Below are 15,115 nucleotides of genomic sequence, written 5' to 3'. Positions count from 1 at the left end.
CAGTCATGTGTAGGGAATATCGGCTATGGTCATGAGCGCAGTAGAGGCGGTGCATGCGATATCATGCTGTTGGTGAAGGCCCTCTAATTGGTCGTCTACTGCATTAGTCCATTAACTCCAAATTTCACCGCACTGTCCTAGTCGATACATTTGTGGTACATCCGACATTGATTTCTGTGGTTATTCCATGCATTATTGCTTGTAGCACTGACAACTTTATGCAAACACTGTTGCTCTGTCATTAAGTGAAGGCCATTGGCCACTGCATTGTCCATGGTTAGAGGTAATGCCTGAAATCTGTTATTCTCAGCAGTCTCTTGAGTTCTTTAATGATTTTCAAAATGAAATGTTCCATGCATGGCCAAATCACATCTGAAACCTTTTCACATGAATCAGGTGAGTACATAAGACAGCTCCTCCAACACACTGCCCTCTTTTACCTAGTGTATGTGGCACTACCATGCACAAATATTGTTATCCCATGATTTTGGTCACCTTGGTGTATGTCAGTTATGCTTTAATGAAAAATTCCAAGACCTGGTAGGAATAACCTGACAGAGTCCAAACGGGGTAAATTTGTAGAACAGTGTACAAGTGGTGGCCATGAAGTTTTATTTACTACCTCAAAAAGATCAAGTTGCAGCTGTGGAGCTTGATGATGCCTTAATTCTTATCTGTGTATTCATCCTTCAATGTGACAGATTTTCCCATTTACTGATGACATGGTAGAGAATTTGTTTTTAGAAATCTATATTTTGGTTACTATACATGCCTGCCACAATAGTTTATTCATCCAAGGAAAGAGGAAAAAGTCTCTAGGCGCTGTGTCAGGTGAAGATGGTGAGGCAAAATTTGATAGCCCAAAGAAACAGCATGTGTAATTATGCCCTTGCATAATGAGATGGGGTGTCATTATGGAGCAAAAACACCCCCTTGGACAGCTTCCAGCAATACAACATCTTGACACTCTCTTATATTCTTGTCAGGGTAATTCAGTAGTATGTGCCTGTGACTGATTGCCCATTGGAACATAATCTGTCAGCACCACACAGTGGCAGTCCCAAAAAATACTCGATATCACCTTGCCCCATGATGCTTGGGTCTTCACCTTTTATGGTGGTGGTTATCCATGTTTTTTCCATGCTTGCTTTACTCATTCATTGTGTTTATGGTGATACATACAGCATTTATCTGTGGTGATTACATCGCTAAAAAAAGACCGCTCCTTGACACAGCATAAAATTTCCACTTCCACCTCAGTTCGACTGACAGTTTTAATGTATGTGAGCTCACAGCATGCATCATATTCAAAATGTCGTCCAAGGTTTGAAAACTGTTTATGACTGACTTTCATTTTTTTTCACTGTTGCCTAGATTGTGTTACTCTGATCTTCGAGCATCAGGACCTCAACTTTTCCTGGTTCTTGACAGAAATGGTCTGCCTCCTTGTTCATCATTCCAATGTGGTTGACTACACTGGAAGTGTCTTTTCCATTTAACCACTTTGTCATATGATGCTACACTGTTGCTATCAACTAAGCATGTATTGTTCCCCTTCAAAAATGGAAAAAGAATTTCTGCATGACACACTACTTTGTCAGTAGGCTGCACCATTTTCTTTTGGCTCTTAAGAGTAGTGTGCTACAGCTCAGAGCCATGGGATTTCAGTGTGTACCAGGAGAGCAGACATGCACCTGCAAGCAAACAAAATATTACTTATTTAACACTATGTGTTTGAGGTGGTAATTAAAACTTAATGTGACCCCTCTTGTCATTTTCCGGCAAATCATGCTTTCACCTGTTGTGTAGCAATGACTGTGTAGGTGTTAGATACAATAATGTTGACTACAATTTGGTAGCCTGTATCATTCAATAGCTTAGTGGACTCTTTTGAGTGAGTTTGGATTCAGTATAGAATAGAACCTTGAATATTGATGGATTCTGAAGAGCATCCACTACAACAGAAAGGTCAGTTGAATTCATTTACGATATTTCAGCAGGAGAATATCTTGGCATATATGATGAGGAATTTGTAAGCTGTTTTCAAAGAAAGACTGCTTCCATTGCTTTGCTTAAGTGCGTATTTACTTGATGTGTAGTTCATTAAATGCCTGTGGATGTGGTTGGTCAATGTCTTTGTTATGGTCCTTCCGCAACTACTCAGCTTTGTGGCCTTGACTATAACTGCGTGGAGTGAGACTCCCTATAAACATCTTATTCCATTGCACATACAGTTATGTAATTTTAGTCATTTGTGTTGTGAACTCACTAAACTACTGGAATCTGTTTAAAAATTTCTTATTCAGAATCGCTGTAGGAAAATGTTCAAGTAAATCATGTAAGACAGAAAATGAACTGCCACAAGGTGGTTCCAGTTCCCATATTGTTCGAATTACATACAACCAAGATATTGGCAAGAACATGCCAAAAATACTGTGATGCAGACGATATTGCTCTAGCCATACAAGTAATTTCAAAAGAAGGAGAAGAAAACCCTCCAAAGATCAAGGTACACAAAGTGCACATTATAAACAGTGAAGGCCCTGTCCGAGCCCCAGTAAAATGAAGATGTGTATATTCCACTTAAAGAGCAAGGTCACTGAAATAAAACTTAGTATCAGTTGCTGCAGTTGACAGCTAAACTGCAACCTATGTACTAAATATTTAGGTGAAATACTTGATCACTCTCCAATGTTTAGAGGAAATAGCATTATCAAAAGTTTACTGGAACAGGGGGAGGGGGGGGGGGTGAGCACAAGCAGACACTTTAATATACAGCAATATTATCAGTTGTTTTTTCTGTAAGCAGATACTGAGCTTCTATATGACTGCAGCAAGTTCTCAGTGAGATTTATGTCATCCAAACAACATATTGAAAATAAAATAAAATAAAATAAACACAAGTTTCCATGTTTCATGTCTTGTGTAATATAGCACCACCAGATCTTGTATAACAACAGAGAGTGGACTAAGAATGGAATAATTTTTGCTACAGACCGGTTACTAAAAACATTGCAATAAAAATATATTTCTTATCTTCCATTTACTGGGCTTAAATCTAGAAAGCCTGGGTGGCCTGAAGAGCTAATTGGACACAGTTTTCTGGACAAGGCCTGAAGAATCAGACAGAAACAATCACTACAGCTATACAACTGCCAAGAAAAATCTGGAGTCAGTTCAACAACATAAGAACAAGTACCCAAGATACCAGCCAGGTATCCCATCATAAATGGGGTATTTTATACACAACCAAGAGTGTGATAGTGACATGGTGGTTTACACATCTTGCCCAGCAGAATTATTTGGAAAGGAACTGGAATGACTTCGTAAAGGCTGCTCCAAAAGGTTATTGAATGGTTAAGTTCCTTGGCCATAGAACTTTGATGGAACTGAGTAAGTGCTCCAGTCCGTTAGAAATCAGTCCATATTATACTATATACTATTGGGGAGAGGGGGGGGGCTAGTGATATGTGTGCAAGAACAGTAGAGTTAATTCCAAAATGCTTAAACCACATCAAGCTTGTAGTATGCTAACTGACCCTGCAGATCATTGGAATTGCCCTTTTATGGGTAAAGAATATTCTTCATGAATGCACAGAGATGCCCCAAAGAATATCGTCATAGAAAAGTATAAAATGAAAATAAGTAAACAAGATGTTGCTTTTCAGTCACAGCAGCACTGGAGATTATTTTTATAGTGAAGAACATAGCTTACATTTTCTGTGCAAGTCTTTGAATTTCATGGTTCCAAGAAAGATTTGTATATCTTTTTTTAATATTAGGTTGGTGAAGTCACAACCATCTACTTGAGAAGGAAGTCCAGAATTGCATTGACAATAAGGAAAACACTCCATAATAGTTTGTAAGCCCTGATTTTGTAGTGTTGTAGATAATTAGTGCAAATGTACTATTCACTGATTCTCTCTCTCTCTCTCTCTCTCTCTCTCTCTCTCTCTCTCTCTCTCTCTCCCCCCCCTCCATGGCCATGTATGCTGGAATTGTCTTACATACAAATATTACAATATTTGGCACCATTATGTATACAAATCTCATGTCAGCAAAGAAGATGAAGCATTACTGTGAGAGGAGTTTTCTTATATTTTCTTGTTTCCCTGGACTCTCAGCAGACCGCAGCCACGTAAATAAGAAAACTAACACAATATCTACATGCGTCAGAAATTTTTTCTGCTTATTTTAGGCTGTAGTCACACTTTTATATTATCCCTGTATCCTACGAATGAACCAAAGCCTGCCACATGCTTTACTGAGCCTATGTGATCACTCCAGTTAATATGAAATCAGGAGGCTTTCGCCTGTTCTATTTCCATATCCGTTCTTGTCCTTATGGAGTTACAGCTGTCCATCAGTGGGCAGAAGAATAGCTAGAGATGAGATTTGACATGATGGGGGTTTGGGGTGAGTTACATTAGCTGGGTGTAACACACCATCTTTCATTTTCAAAAGAGAGAAAAAACTTACTTTGGCACTTGAAGTATTTTACGGTGGTAGGATAATTCTCCCATCAGCGTGTTAGTACAAATTTATCTTTAGATTCTCTATATAGTAGTGTTGATTAATCATCACTCTTATTTTGAGATCCACACTGTTTTCTGAGGCTTCACATTTTGTTTTGTAATTGTGATTGACTCTATTTAGAATCTCTCTATCCATACAATAAGGATATCAGTAGTTGGCAGGATGGCCAAGTTCCCAAAAGTCTGTGTAGCAGAAGAAGCAGCTGTTGCCATATTCTGATTCATCTTTGATAAGTCAAGAAGGTTACATGGGAACAGTATAAGTTTTACCAGTAAGTGACAAGAAGTTACTTTCTTTTAGATAACTCTCTGCTGGATAAAATGTAAATTACAGTGATTTGTCTGATTTTAGTACTGATGAAAATATGAAACCTTGAGGAGGAGGAGGAGGAGATGTGTTTCTTGAGAATAGTCTGCTAATTTTGAACTGAACAGTGTTTCCTTAGAAAAAAATAGGAAAATGGGTTTCAAAGAAGCAGTTAAGGAAAACTTAAATGAAGAATAATGACCATGATTCACACTTGCTGTAATTACTAATGGGCATTTCAATAATAACCTGCAGCACTATGGTCACCAATTAAATGCCACACATCTGACAGCATAAAAAAAACTTTTTCAGTAATTGTATGCTTCATTGTCAAATTATGGTAATGCCTCTCTGTGGACTGACATCTTCGATTCCCATAATTTTGTGTGATCATATTCTCTTAATGTAATTTGGCTGCATTCTGCAACACTCTTGTTCTTATGACAAATTTTCAATTGATTAATCATTTTAACTTAGTTGTGTTACTTAAATAGGCTTGCTTCATTCATACTGGTTATTGATCTGAAATCCTTATAGATAATTAGTACTTTACTCTTTTATTAATTAGGTATTGTTTTAGTTATAAAAATTTAAGGTAATGCTTGCATTTGATATATTGAATGACTTTACTCTTATAATGTATTCAGGAAAAATATTGTGGGTCTTACTGTGGAAAAAAATTTAAAAAATTTTACATATTGGTAAATTTATTGCTCTCTTGCAGGTTACATTCATAGGACCAAATATTCCAGTCCATCCACATGTGTATAGTAACGGACATATCTGTTTGTCAATTTTGACTGAAGACTGGTCGCCAGCACTTTCAGTACAGTCGGTCTGCCTTAGCATAGTCTCCATGCTTAGCAGTTGTAAAGAGAAGGTAGTAAACACTAGCATTTTTACCATTTCTTTATAAGCTCACATACTGAAAATCAGTGTAACATTCTTGAAATATATTTGAGATTACTATTGGAATGTGTTACACATAACATATAAGTTGTTGACCCTTATGGGACCTAGGAATAAAAGCAACCAACAACTTCTAATTATCTTTCTTGATGTGGGCTCTAATTTTATGCAGAAAAGCATTGCAAAGAGGGAAGTGTTGTGCTAAAGAGATTTGTATCACAGACACAGTCCTTTTGACTGTTCAGAGATGTCACTAAACCCACCCAAGATGTAAACAACCATGCATGAGCAGCGCCTATTAGACAGAGGGTGTCCGACATCTGATCAGTTCCAGTCATTCCACCAGGAAGAAGGTACACGGCTTGTGTTGTCTGTAGTTAACCATACGTAGACAGTCAGTACTGCAATTCGATCGCATCCAAATTATTACTTTGTGCCAGGAAGGGCTCTCAACAAGGGAAGTGTCCAGGCACCTCGGAGTGTTGTTGTGACATGGAGGAGGTACAGTGAGACAGGAACTGTCGATTACATGCCTTACTCAGGCTGTCCAAGGGCTACTACTGCAGTGGATGACCGCTACCTACAGATTATGGCTTGGAGGAATCCTGACACCAACGCCACCATGTTGAATAATGCTTTTAGTGCAGTCACAGGACCTCATGTTACGACTCAAGCTGTGCGCAATAGGCTGCATAATGTGCAACTTCACTCCCGATGCCCATGGCGAGGTCCACCTTTGCAACCAAAACACCATGCAGCGCTGTACAGATGGGCCCAACAACATACCAAATGGACCACTCGGGACTGGGATCATGTTCTCTTCACCAATGTGTGTCGCATATGCCTTCAACCAGACAATCGTCAGAGACACACTGTCCGGTGAGTGCAAGGTGGAGGTTCCCTGATGTTTTGGGGTGGCATTATGTGGGGCCGACATACACCGTTGGTGGTCATGGAAGCCGCCATATCGGCTGTGATATGTGAATACCATCCTCTCACCGATAGTGCAACCATATCAGCAGCATATTGGTGAGGCATTTGTCTTCATGGACGACAATTTATGCCCCCATCGTGCACCTCTTGTGAATGACTTTCTGCAGGGTAACGACATCGCTGGACTAGAGTGGCCAACATGTTCGCCACACATGAATCCTACTGAACATGCCTGGGATAGACTGAAAAGGGCTATTTATGGACAACATGACCCACCAACCACTTTGAGGAATCTACACCGATTCGCCGTTGAGGGGTGGAACAATCTGGACCAACAGTGCCTTGGTGAACTTGTGGATAGTATGTCACAATTAATACAGGCATGCACCAATGCAAGAAGACATGCTACTGGGTATTAGAGGTACCACTGTGTACAGAAATCTGTTCCACCACCTCTGAAGGTCTCGATGTTTGGTGGTACAACAAAAATGTGTGGTTTCCATGATCAATAAATGTGGATGTGGATGGAACAATATAGTTAGAGGAAGGAACAGTAGAGGAGGATGATAAGGAATATGGGAATAAGGACAGCTTATGCAGGAATAAGATTAGTCTGTGATAGCTTCCACATAGGAAGCCAGGTGGAGGGAAAGTTGCAATACCCAGGGTGACTGCTAGGAAAACACTGTAAAGGATAACAGGGAAAACAGAATAAGAGGCTGTCTCCCCAAACTGTAGTAAGAAGATACACAGAGACTAAAACCAAAAACATAATTAAACAGCAAGGTCAAACATTATGATGTAGAATGTTGCAAAATTGCATAGTCTCTGCAACTGGGCCACCAAACTTGTCAAACTGTTCGACAGTAGCTCTTCAATGATTTAAACACATACGCAAAAAGGTGTGTGTAGTACTTTCAGCAAAGGAGTAAAAGTTGGGGCTACCTTAACAAGTCACCCAGACTCTGGTGGTATCGTGTGTCAGTCACAGGTTTGAATAAGTGTCTTCCCTTGTGCCATTTGTTATGTTCAGTCCACAATTTTCCCGTATCAGTTAAAAAAATAAAGAAATAAATAAATCAGATTAAACTGTGTCAGACAGCATTTTTGTGTGTGATTTGATGGGAACAACTGTAAATATTCCTCAAAAGTCCTAGTCTAGTTAATAAATGAGTGCAAATTCTCTTTTTTTTAATTAGTTGTTGAAGTCAAGCTTTATTCATTGTGGAATGGTGTTTATAACCCTACTGTGACTGAAAAAAGTACTGCAAAAGCAAAAGAATTCATTCTGATTCCAGGGTCACTTTTCTCTTTTAGCATTAGAATGTTGACTGGCTTACCAATTTCTTTCCATTTTCTATGAATCTTACTAAATGTTTAATTCAGTAAATCATACTATTTTCAAAAACTTAAAATTAATTGCTGATTTGAATTTTATATTGTTCATTAATAATTTTTTATTTCTGGAATGTTTGCTGTGTTATAGTTAAATAATGAAGGGGGAAATCTGTGGTGAAGTGAATTGTATATATTTACACGAATACGTATCAGAGCAGCACACACAATAATTATTCTCATTTGTGTCTACAGTCTTCTTACGTAGTACGTAGTACTTCGGACCTGAACACACACACAGACAGGCAATGCGCCATAGATAGGCCCTCTCACATTTACACTACTGGCCATTAAAATTGCTACACCAAGAACAAATGCAGATGATAAATGTGTTATTTCATTTTCACGCAGTTTGGGTCCATAACTCCTGAGAAATCAGTACCCAGAACAACCACCTCTGGCTGTAATAACAGCCTTGATATGCCTGGGCATTGAGTCAAACACAGCTTGGATGGCGTGTACAGGTACAGTTGCCCATGCAGCTTCAACATGATACCACAGTTCATCAAGAGTAGTGACTGGCGTATTGTGACAAGCCAGTTGTTCGGCCACCATTGACCAGACGTATTCAGTTGGTGAGAGATCTTGAGAATGTGCTGGCCAGGGCAGCAGTTCAATATTTTCTGTATCCAGAGAGGCCCGTACAGGACCTGTAACATGTGGTCGTGCATTATCCTGCTGAAATGTAGGGTTTCGCAGGGATTGAATGAAGGGAAGAGTCACGGGTCGTAACACATATGAAACGTAACGTCCACTGTTCAAAGTACCGTCAATGCGAACAAGAGGTGACCGAGACATTAACCAATGGCACTCCATACCATCACGCTGGGTGATACGCCAGTATGATGATGACAAATACATGCTTCCAATGTGCGTTCACGATGTCACCAAACACGGATGCGACCATCATGATGCTGTAAACAGAACCTGGATTCATCCGAAAAAATGACTTTTTGCCATTCGTGCACCCAGGTTCGTCATTGAGTACACCGTCGCAGGCGCTCGTCTCTGTGATGCAGCGTCAAGGGTAACCGCAGCCATGGTCTCCGAGCTGATAGTCCATGCTGCTGCAAACGCCTGTCACCTCGACTGCTAGTGATATGAGGCCGTTGGGATCCAGCATGACGTTCCGTATTACCCTCCTGAAGACCACCGATTCTATATTCTGCTAACAGTCATTGGATCTTGACCAATGCGAGCAGCAATGTCGCGATACGATACACTGCAATCACGATAGGCTACAATCTGACCTTTATCAAAGTCGGAAACGTGATGGTACGCATTTCTCCTCCTTACACGAGTCATAACAACAACGTTTCACCAGGAAACGCCGGTCAACTGCTGTTTGTGTGTGACAAATCGGTTGGAAACTTTCCTCATGTCAGCACGTTGTAGGTGTCGCCACTGGCGCCAACCTTGTGTGAATGCTCTGGAAAGCTAATCATTTGCATTTCACAGCATCTTCTTCCTGTTGGTTAAATTTCGCATCTGTAGCACGTCATCTTCGTAGTGTAGCAATTGTAATGGCCAGTAGTGTAAGTGTTCTGTTTTGATGTTTCTGATTTCTGTAGGTCAGTTAGTATTTTATATGCTACAAAAATAATTAATTTTTGAAGGATTTTACACATTTGTTTATCCTCCATTAAAAATTGTTTCTATATCTACCACTCACCAGTTGAAAGGACAACAGAACCTCCTCATCTTCACTTGTATGTTCAATTTTCCATGCACGCACTTCAAGATGTATTATTAATTTAGAGCTTTCATTTTAACTTACAATAATCTCTATTTATAAACAGTATGCTCCTGTGGCAGTGACTTAAATCATATAGCATGTCAGTGTTCTTCTGGCTCTATAGATTAGTGATCAGCATTTGTCAGCAGCTTACTAAAAAGCCTTGTCCAAATGTTTGTAATTACATGTTATATCAAATGCCAGAGATCCTGGGTACAATGTCCCTCATTTCAGGGAATAATTATAGATCAGCAAAACCTTAATGAAGGATTTGATTCAGTTGTTCCAATCCAGAGTGGTGTTGGGTGACGAATGGTGCACTCCTTTATAGCTGGTTCTTGGGAGTAGTGGGGGGATTCGGGTTGTGTGTATAGATGGCACAGGAGATCTGTTTGTGGACCAGATGTGTGTGGGTGGGTTAGTGCCTGTCTGTGAAGTGAGACCTTCAGCAAACTGGGCAGGGGAGTTTTCATCTTCCCAGATACACTGTTCCTGGGTGGCCAGGTGGTATGGGATGGATTTTTGGATGTGAAATGGATGGCAGCTGCCAAAAAGCAGGTACTGTTGGTGGGTTTGATGTGCACAGAGGTGCAAATGGAGCCATCAAAGAGTAGGTCGTCAGGAAAATGGCACACTGAGTTGAGGAGGACCAGGTGAAGCAGATGGCTGAGAATGAGTTAGGGTTGTGAAGGAAAGAGAATAGGGTGTCTTGGCCCTGAGTCCAGCTCACGAAGATGTCATCAGTGAACCTGAACCAGACCAGGGGTTTTGGAGGCTACGAAGATTCCCTCTGGATGGCCCATAAGCAGGTTGGAATAGGATGATGCTATGTGGGTGCCCATGGCTGTGCTGCTGATTTGTCTGTATACCTTCCCTTCAAAGGGGTAGTAGTTGTGAGTTAAGATAAAGTTAATAGGGCGTAAGAGGAAAGGGGGAGTGAGTTTGGAGTGTGAAGGTCATTGAGAAAGATAGCAGTAAGACAATGGACATGAGGGATACTGGTGTATAGGGAAGTGGCATCAACAGTGAAGATTAGGGATCCGGGAGACAAAGAGGTGGGGATGGTTGCTACAGTGGGGGGTGTTCAGGATTGTTTGGTTTGTGGAGCATGTTGAAGGTGAGTGAATGGTGGTTCATAGGGATGAGGAGGCAAATTGATTCAGAGGAGAGGTTCTGGGAAGGGCTGAAACTTTGCCCCTTCCCCGCCGCTCTCTGGATTTCTGCTTTTGTTCATCACAACAATTGCATTCTGGCCTGAGTGGCTGGAGATGATGGTCATATGTGTGTGTGTGTGTGTGGGGGGGGGGGGGGGGGGGGGGGAGGGGGTTCCTGAAAAAGGCTTAGGCCAAAAGTTAAACATGTAACAATCTTTTCATTGTGCCTGTCTGCAACTCAACATGTCATCTTCAAAGAGAGTAGCAATCTGTCCTTTTTAGTATTGTTTATAATATTATTGACATTAGATTTAGTGTGAGGTTTCCTTTTTCAACCAAAACGTTTGAAGTGTGTGCTATAAAACTACTAGCTTGTGTTATTGTTTACTTTTTGTAGTGGTATTGCCTCCATTTTATCTACAGTTTTCTCTCTCTTACGTAATGTGCTCCCCATTAATCACTAACACAGAAGCTGATGTGCACACATATTGTACAGAGTAATTTTAAGTCTGTTAAAACTCTCACAATATAAACTTTAATGAGGGAGAATAAAGACTTGAAAAACTATGCTTGGCAGTAGCACTTCAAAAACAAACTGTGTTGTTTGGGAATAGAGAATCAACATTAGTTATGTTGTTAATTTTCTCGCCAGAAGTACTCAGGAAAGCAATACATTAATACTCAACATTCTTTATAGATGGTTACATAATCTATGATATAAATGTTTGTCTAGTACTGAATGGTCTCTCTATCCATTGTACTGAACTATACTCCAAGAGCCGGCTGAAATGGCCGTGCGGTTCTAGGCGCTGCAGTCTGGAACCGTGAGACCGCTACAGTTGCAGGTTCGAATCCTGCCTCGGGCATGGATGTGTGTGATGTTCTTAGGTTAGTTCTAGGGGACTAATGACTTCAGAAGTTGAGTCCCATATTGCTAAGAGCCATTTGAACCATTTTTTTTATACCCCAAATGATATAAATGTTTGTCCAGTACTGAATGGCCTCTCTACCCATGATACTGCACTAGACTCCCATTAAAATTACTTTGTGACTGACAGATGTCAGGGCTGGGGAGCAGAGTTGGCAGCTCATAAATGACATACTACTTGTTCATGCACTCAATGGTTGCACATGCACCAAAAAAAGAAACAAGTCGTCTACTTATTGTTTGTAGTGTTGTCCAGCTGGGTGCAGTCCTTTTCGTAGCGTGATATTTCAGCAGCGTACCTAGCCATCATCTTCAGGTGATACCTGTAGAATGAGTGTCTTTGCTACATCTGACCTCCTTTATACTCTTATTGCCATCCACTGATGGTCACAAGGATGGTCACAGGTGGAGTGGTGGAGGACAGTACCACTGGATGCGAGGACAGTACCTGTTGCTCAGCCTGTCAGCCACTCTCATTTCAATAGCCTCCTTCAGAATACTGTCCCAAAATAATGTGGTGTGTCTTAGCACTTCAATTTCTTCATACTTCATTTTGTGCCCTGTAGCCATGCCATGTGCTGTAACAACAGATTTTGCTGGTTGCTTGAATTTGGTGTGTTTTCTGCATTCCTTGCATCTTTCTTTGATTGTCCGTACAGTGTCCTCGACACATGCCTTACTGCGTTTACTTGGTTTACGGATCCCCAAATCATCTTGTACCATACCCAATAGGGCACACATTTTCAGAAGTGGATGGAAAATGCATTTAATGTTTACATTGAACCTTTATACCAATTCTTCTTATAGTTTGCCAGCATATGGCAGATAAGACATTGTCTTTCATTGTTTTCTGTCTGCTGGGCTAGTACTTCCTACCTGAAAGCACATTGATTTGTTTCTCATTGTATCTGTGCTTCTTGAAAACATGCTTGACATAGTTGAGCTCCCTTCGTAGTCTTTTTTTGGTCCAGTATTGTATGGGCCCTGTGTACAAGTGTACATAGCACATCCTCACACTGTGAAAAATGATGGCAGCTGGCAGCTAAAAATCAGTGTTGATGACTTTCTTCTCCACACAGTACAAGGGGCTGGCCAACAGAGATGCCAGGTTCACTATCAGCAAAACTTGAGACTCAGCACTCAGCCAACTAAAATCACAATGTCAGCTGAGAGCAACTTCTGCACCCAATGTAAACCACAGGAATACTGAGGAAACAGATTTGCCGGCCGGTGGTTTTTTTTTAACAGATTTCACACCCAGCATCTGGCAGCACTATCCCACTCACAACTCCACCTGTTGTGATGTGCAACTGGTAATGGAGGAAGGGGTGGTGGGTGATTAGAGTATAAAGGAGGTAGGATATAGCCAAGATACTTACTCGATAGGTATCATCTAAGGATGACAGCAAGGTGTGCTGTAGAAACCTTTTGTTATAAAAAGGACTCCACCTGGCTGGACACTTGACAATGGTACAAACATCTGATTCACTTGGAAAGCCTAAGATCACACAGTCTACTTGATGACTGTGCAAACATCTTTGTGGCAGTAGGGCGGGCAGTGGTGGGGCTGCTGCTGCTATAGGGGTGGAGATGCTTTAAGATATCAAAATCATATGTTTTAGGCGAGTAACTGCAATAAGATGAGCGTTCTGTCACACATTGCAAAGTAACAAATAATCTAAATAAGTGGAGAAAATGGTAGGTGATGTACACAGTTGAAGTTTTGGTTACACATTATACCACTAATGGATGCAGGCCACTTGTATCTCATAATTTTCCATATTTACTGTGTGGTCATTGAAACTGCTGTCAGAATTTGATGAAATAACATCTTCAGTTTCTTCATTCTTCGATGCTTTCATTATTACTTCCTTTGCATGTCGTAGAGGAGTCTGCCAATATGACAACAAAGTTTATAGCATCTTTTGTCAATCTTTCCATCTCTGCTGATGTATATGTTTTGTTGTTTCTTTCTACATAACTTTTAACTGGAGCTCTAACTTTTAACTGGAGCTCTTATGAGTTTGGTGGAACTGAAGTGGCAGTGATTTGGTGGCAGTTTGAGGATCCTATGACCATATTTTTATGTAATTTCATCTGCAACATAGTAGAGGTAAAGGTAGCTTGTTTTGAGGCACGAGATCCAGTTATTCTCTCTTTCTACAATTATCTGCAGAATAATTCACAGATTCCAATTCTGTTTGCTTTTAGCTGAGAAAAATCTCCATTTGATGTGAATACATCAATCAACAGCTAAAACCAAGGAATAATGATTTATATAAATTCTCAGTTTTTTATGTTCATGCACATGGAAATAAAGCACTCCATTGCTGTTTGTCATCCCATGAGAAGGTGTTACAAGGACATGTAGCTACAGTAACTGGAGTCTTACCTCAGGTGAGTACTCAACAAGTGGAAGATGGCATGGGCTGCTTGTTGAACTCTGACAGCTGTTGGATACAAGCTATAAATGGTGCAGAGTATGGGACTCAGTGAAGATAATTAAGAAATCAGGGTATAAATTCTAAGTGTCCCTACTTGGTACATAACAGTTGAAGACTCCTCTGTCACTATCTCCCAACCTAACTTCTCATCAGTAGCCAATCTGCTGCTCAGAAAACCTATCTTCGTAGCAACAACTGGTGCCGAAGCTAGTCAAATAATCTAAGTCTAATATCTGGCAACATGTGACACAGAGATGGTGTCGACTGGAGCCTAAGGTATCTACTCTTAGTTGTGTGTTGATGTGCTCCTATTTGTATGTCCCCTAGGCCTGCTTCCAGCACACCCCGAGCCACTGGTCACACACACAGTGTTCTTCCATTACCATATTTGGTCATGTCTGGAGATTTCTTTCTGTTGCTGACTGCATCTCAGCATGTGGTCAGCCAAATAGCCCTGAGTGTAACTCTGCCTTTGTCACAATGCGCCTCGAAGTCGGCTTGCGCTGTTGTCATATTTCAAACACTGAGCTTCCTTGTAACCAATTTCTGGACTGTCTCAGTGGAATCATTCTCAAATTTTCTAATGAAGATGTTTGATGGAACTGAGGTTTGCAACACCTCCCATCCCCATGGGGAAATTTTATAAGCTCTGACCTCAGAGTTTATAAAATTTCTGTTCCTGTTTCCTGTGCCATTGGAGCAGTCTTCTTTTTATTGCACCCACAAAACAAGTTACATTGTTTACATGGTGAAAGTGTACATTGAAAAACACTAT

The 15,115-nt window shown here is 40.6% G+C and overlaps 1 protein-coding gene across 3 annotated transcripts in view; it reads left to right on the top strand.

Annotated features, from left to right (window-relative positions):
• Nucleotides 1–15,115, top strand: part of LOC126175349 (ubiquitin-conjugating enzyme E2 W) — an 82,167-nt gene that overhangs the window by 34,004 nt on the left and 33,048 nt on the right. For all 3 annotated transcript variants that reach the window (XM_049922078.1, XM_049922082.1, XM_049922079.1), the window contains exon 4: nt 5,567–5,722. In XM_049922078.1, the coding sequence (XP_049778035.1) occupies nt 5,567–5,722 (156 nt within the window). The remainder of the gene's footprint in view (nt 1–5,566; nt 5,723–15,115) is intronic.

Source organism: Schistocerca cancellata, chromosome 3 (genome assembly GCF_023864275.1).
Source record: "Schistocerca cancellata isolate TAMUIC-IGC-003103 chromosome 3, iqSchCanc2.1, whole genome shotgun sequence".
Classification (NCBI taxonomy): Eukaryota; Metazoa; Arthropoda; class Insecta; order Orthoptera; family Acrididae; genus Schistocerca; species Schistocerca cancellata.
This window is presented reverse-complemented; position numbering and strand designations above follow the sequence as displayed.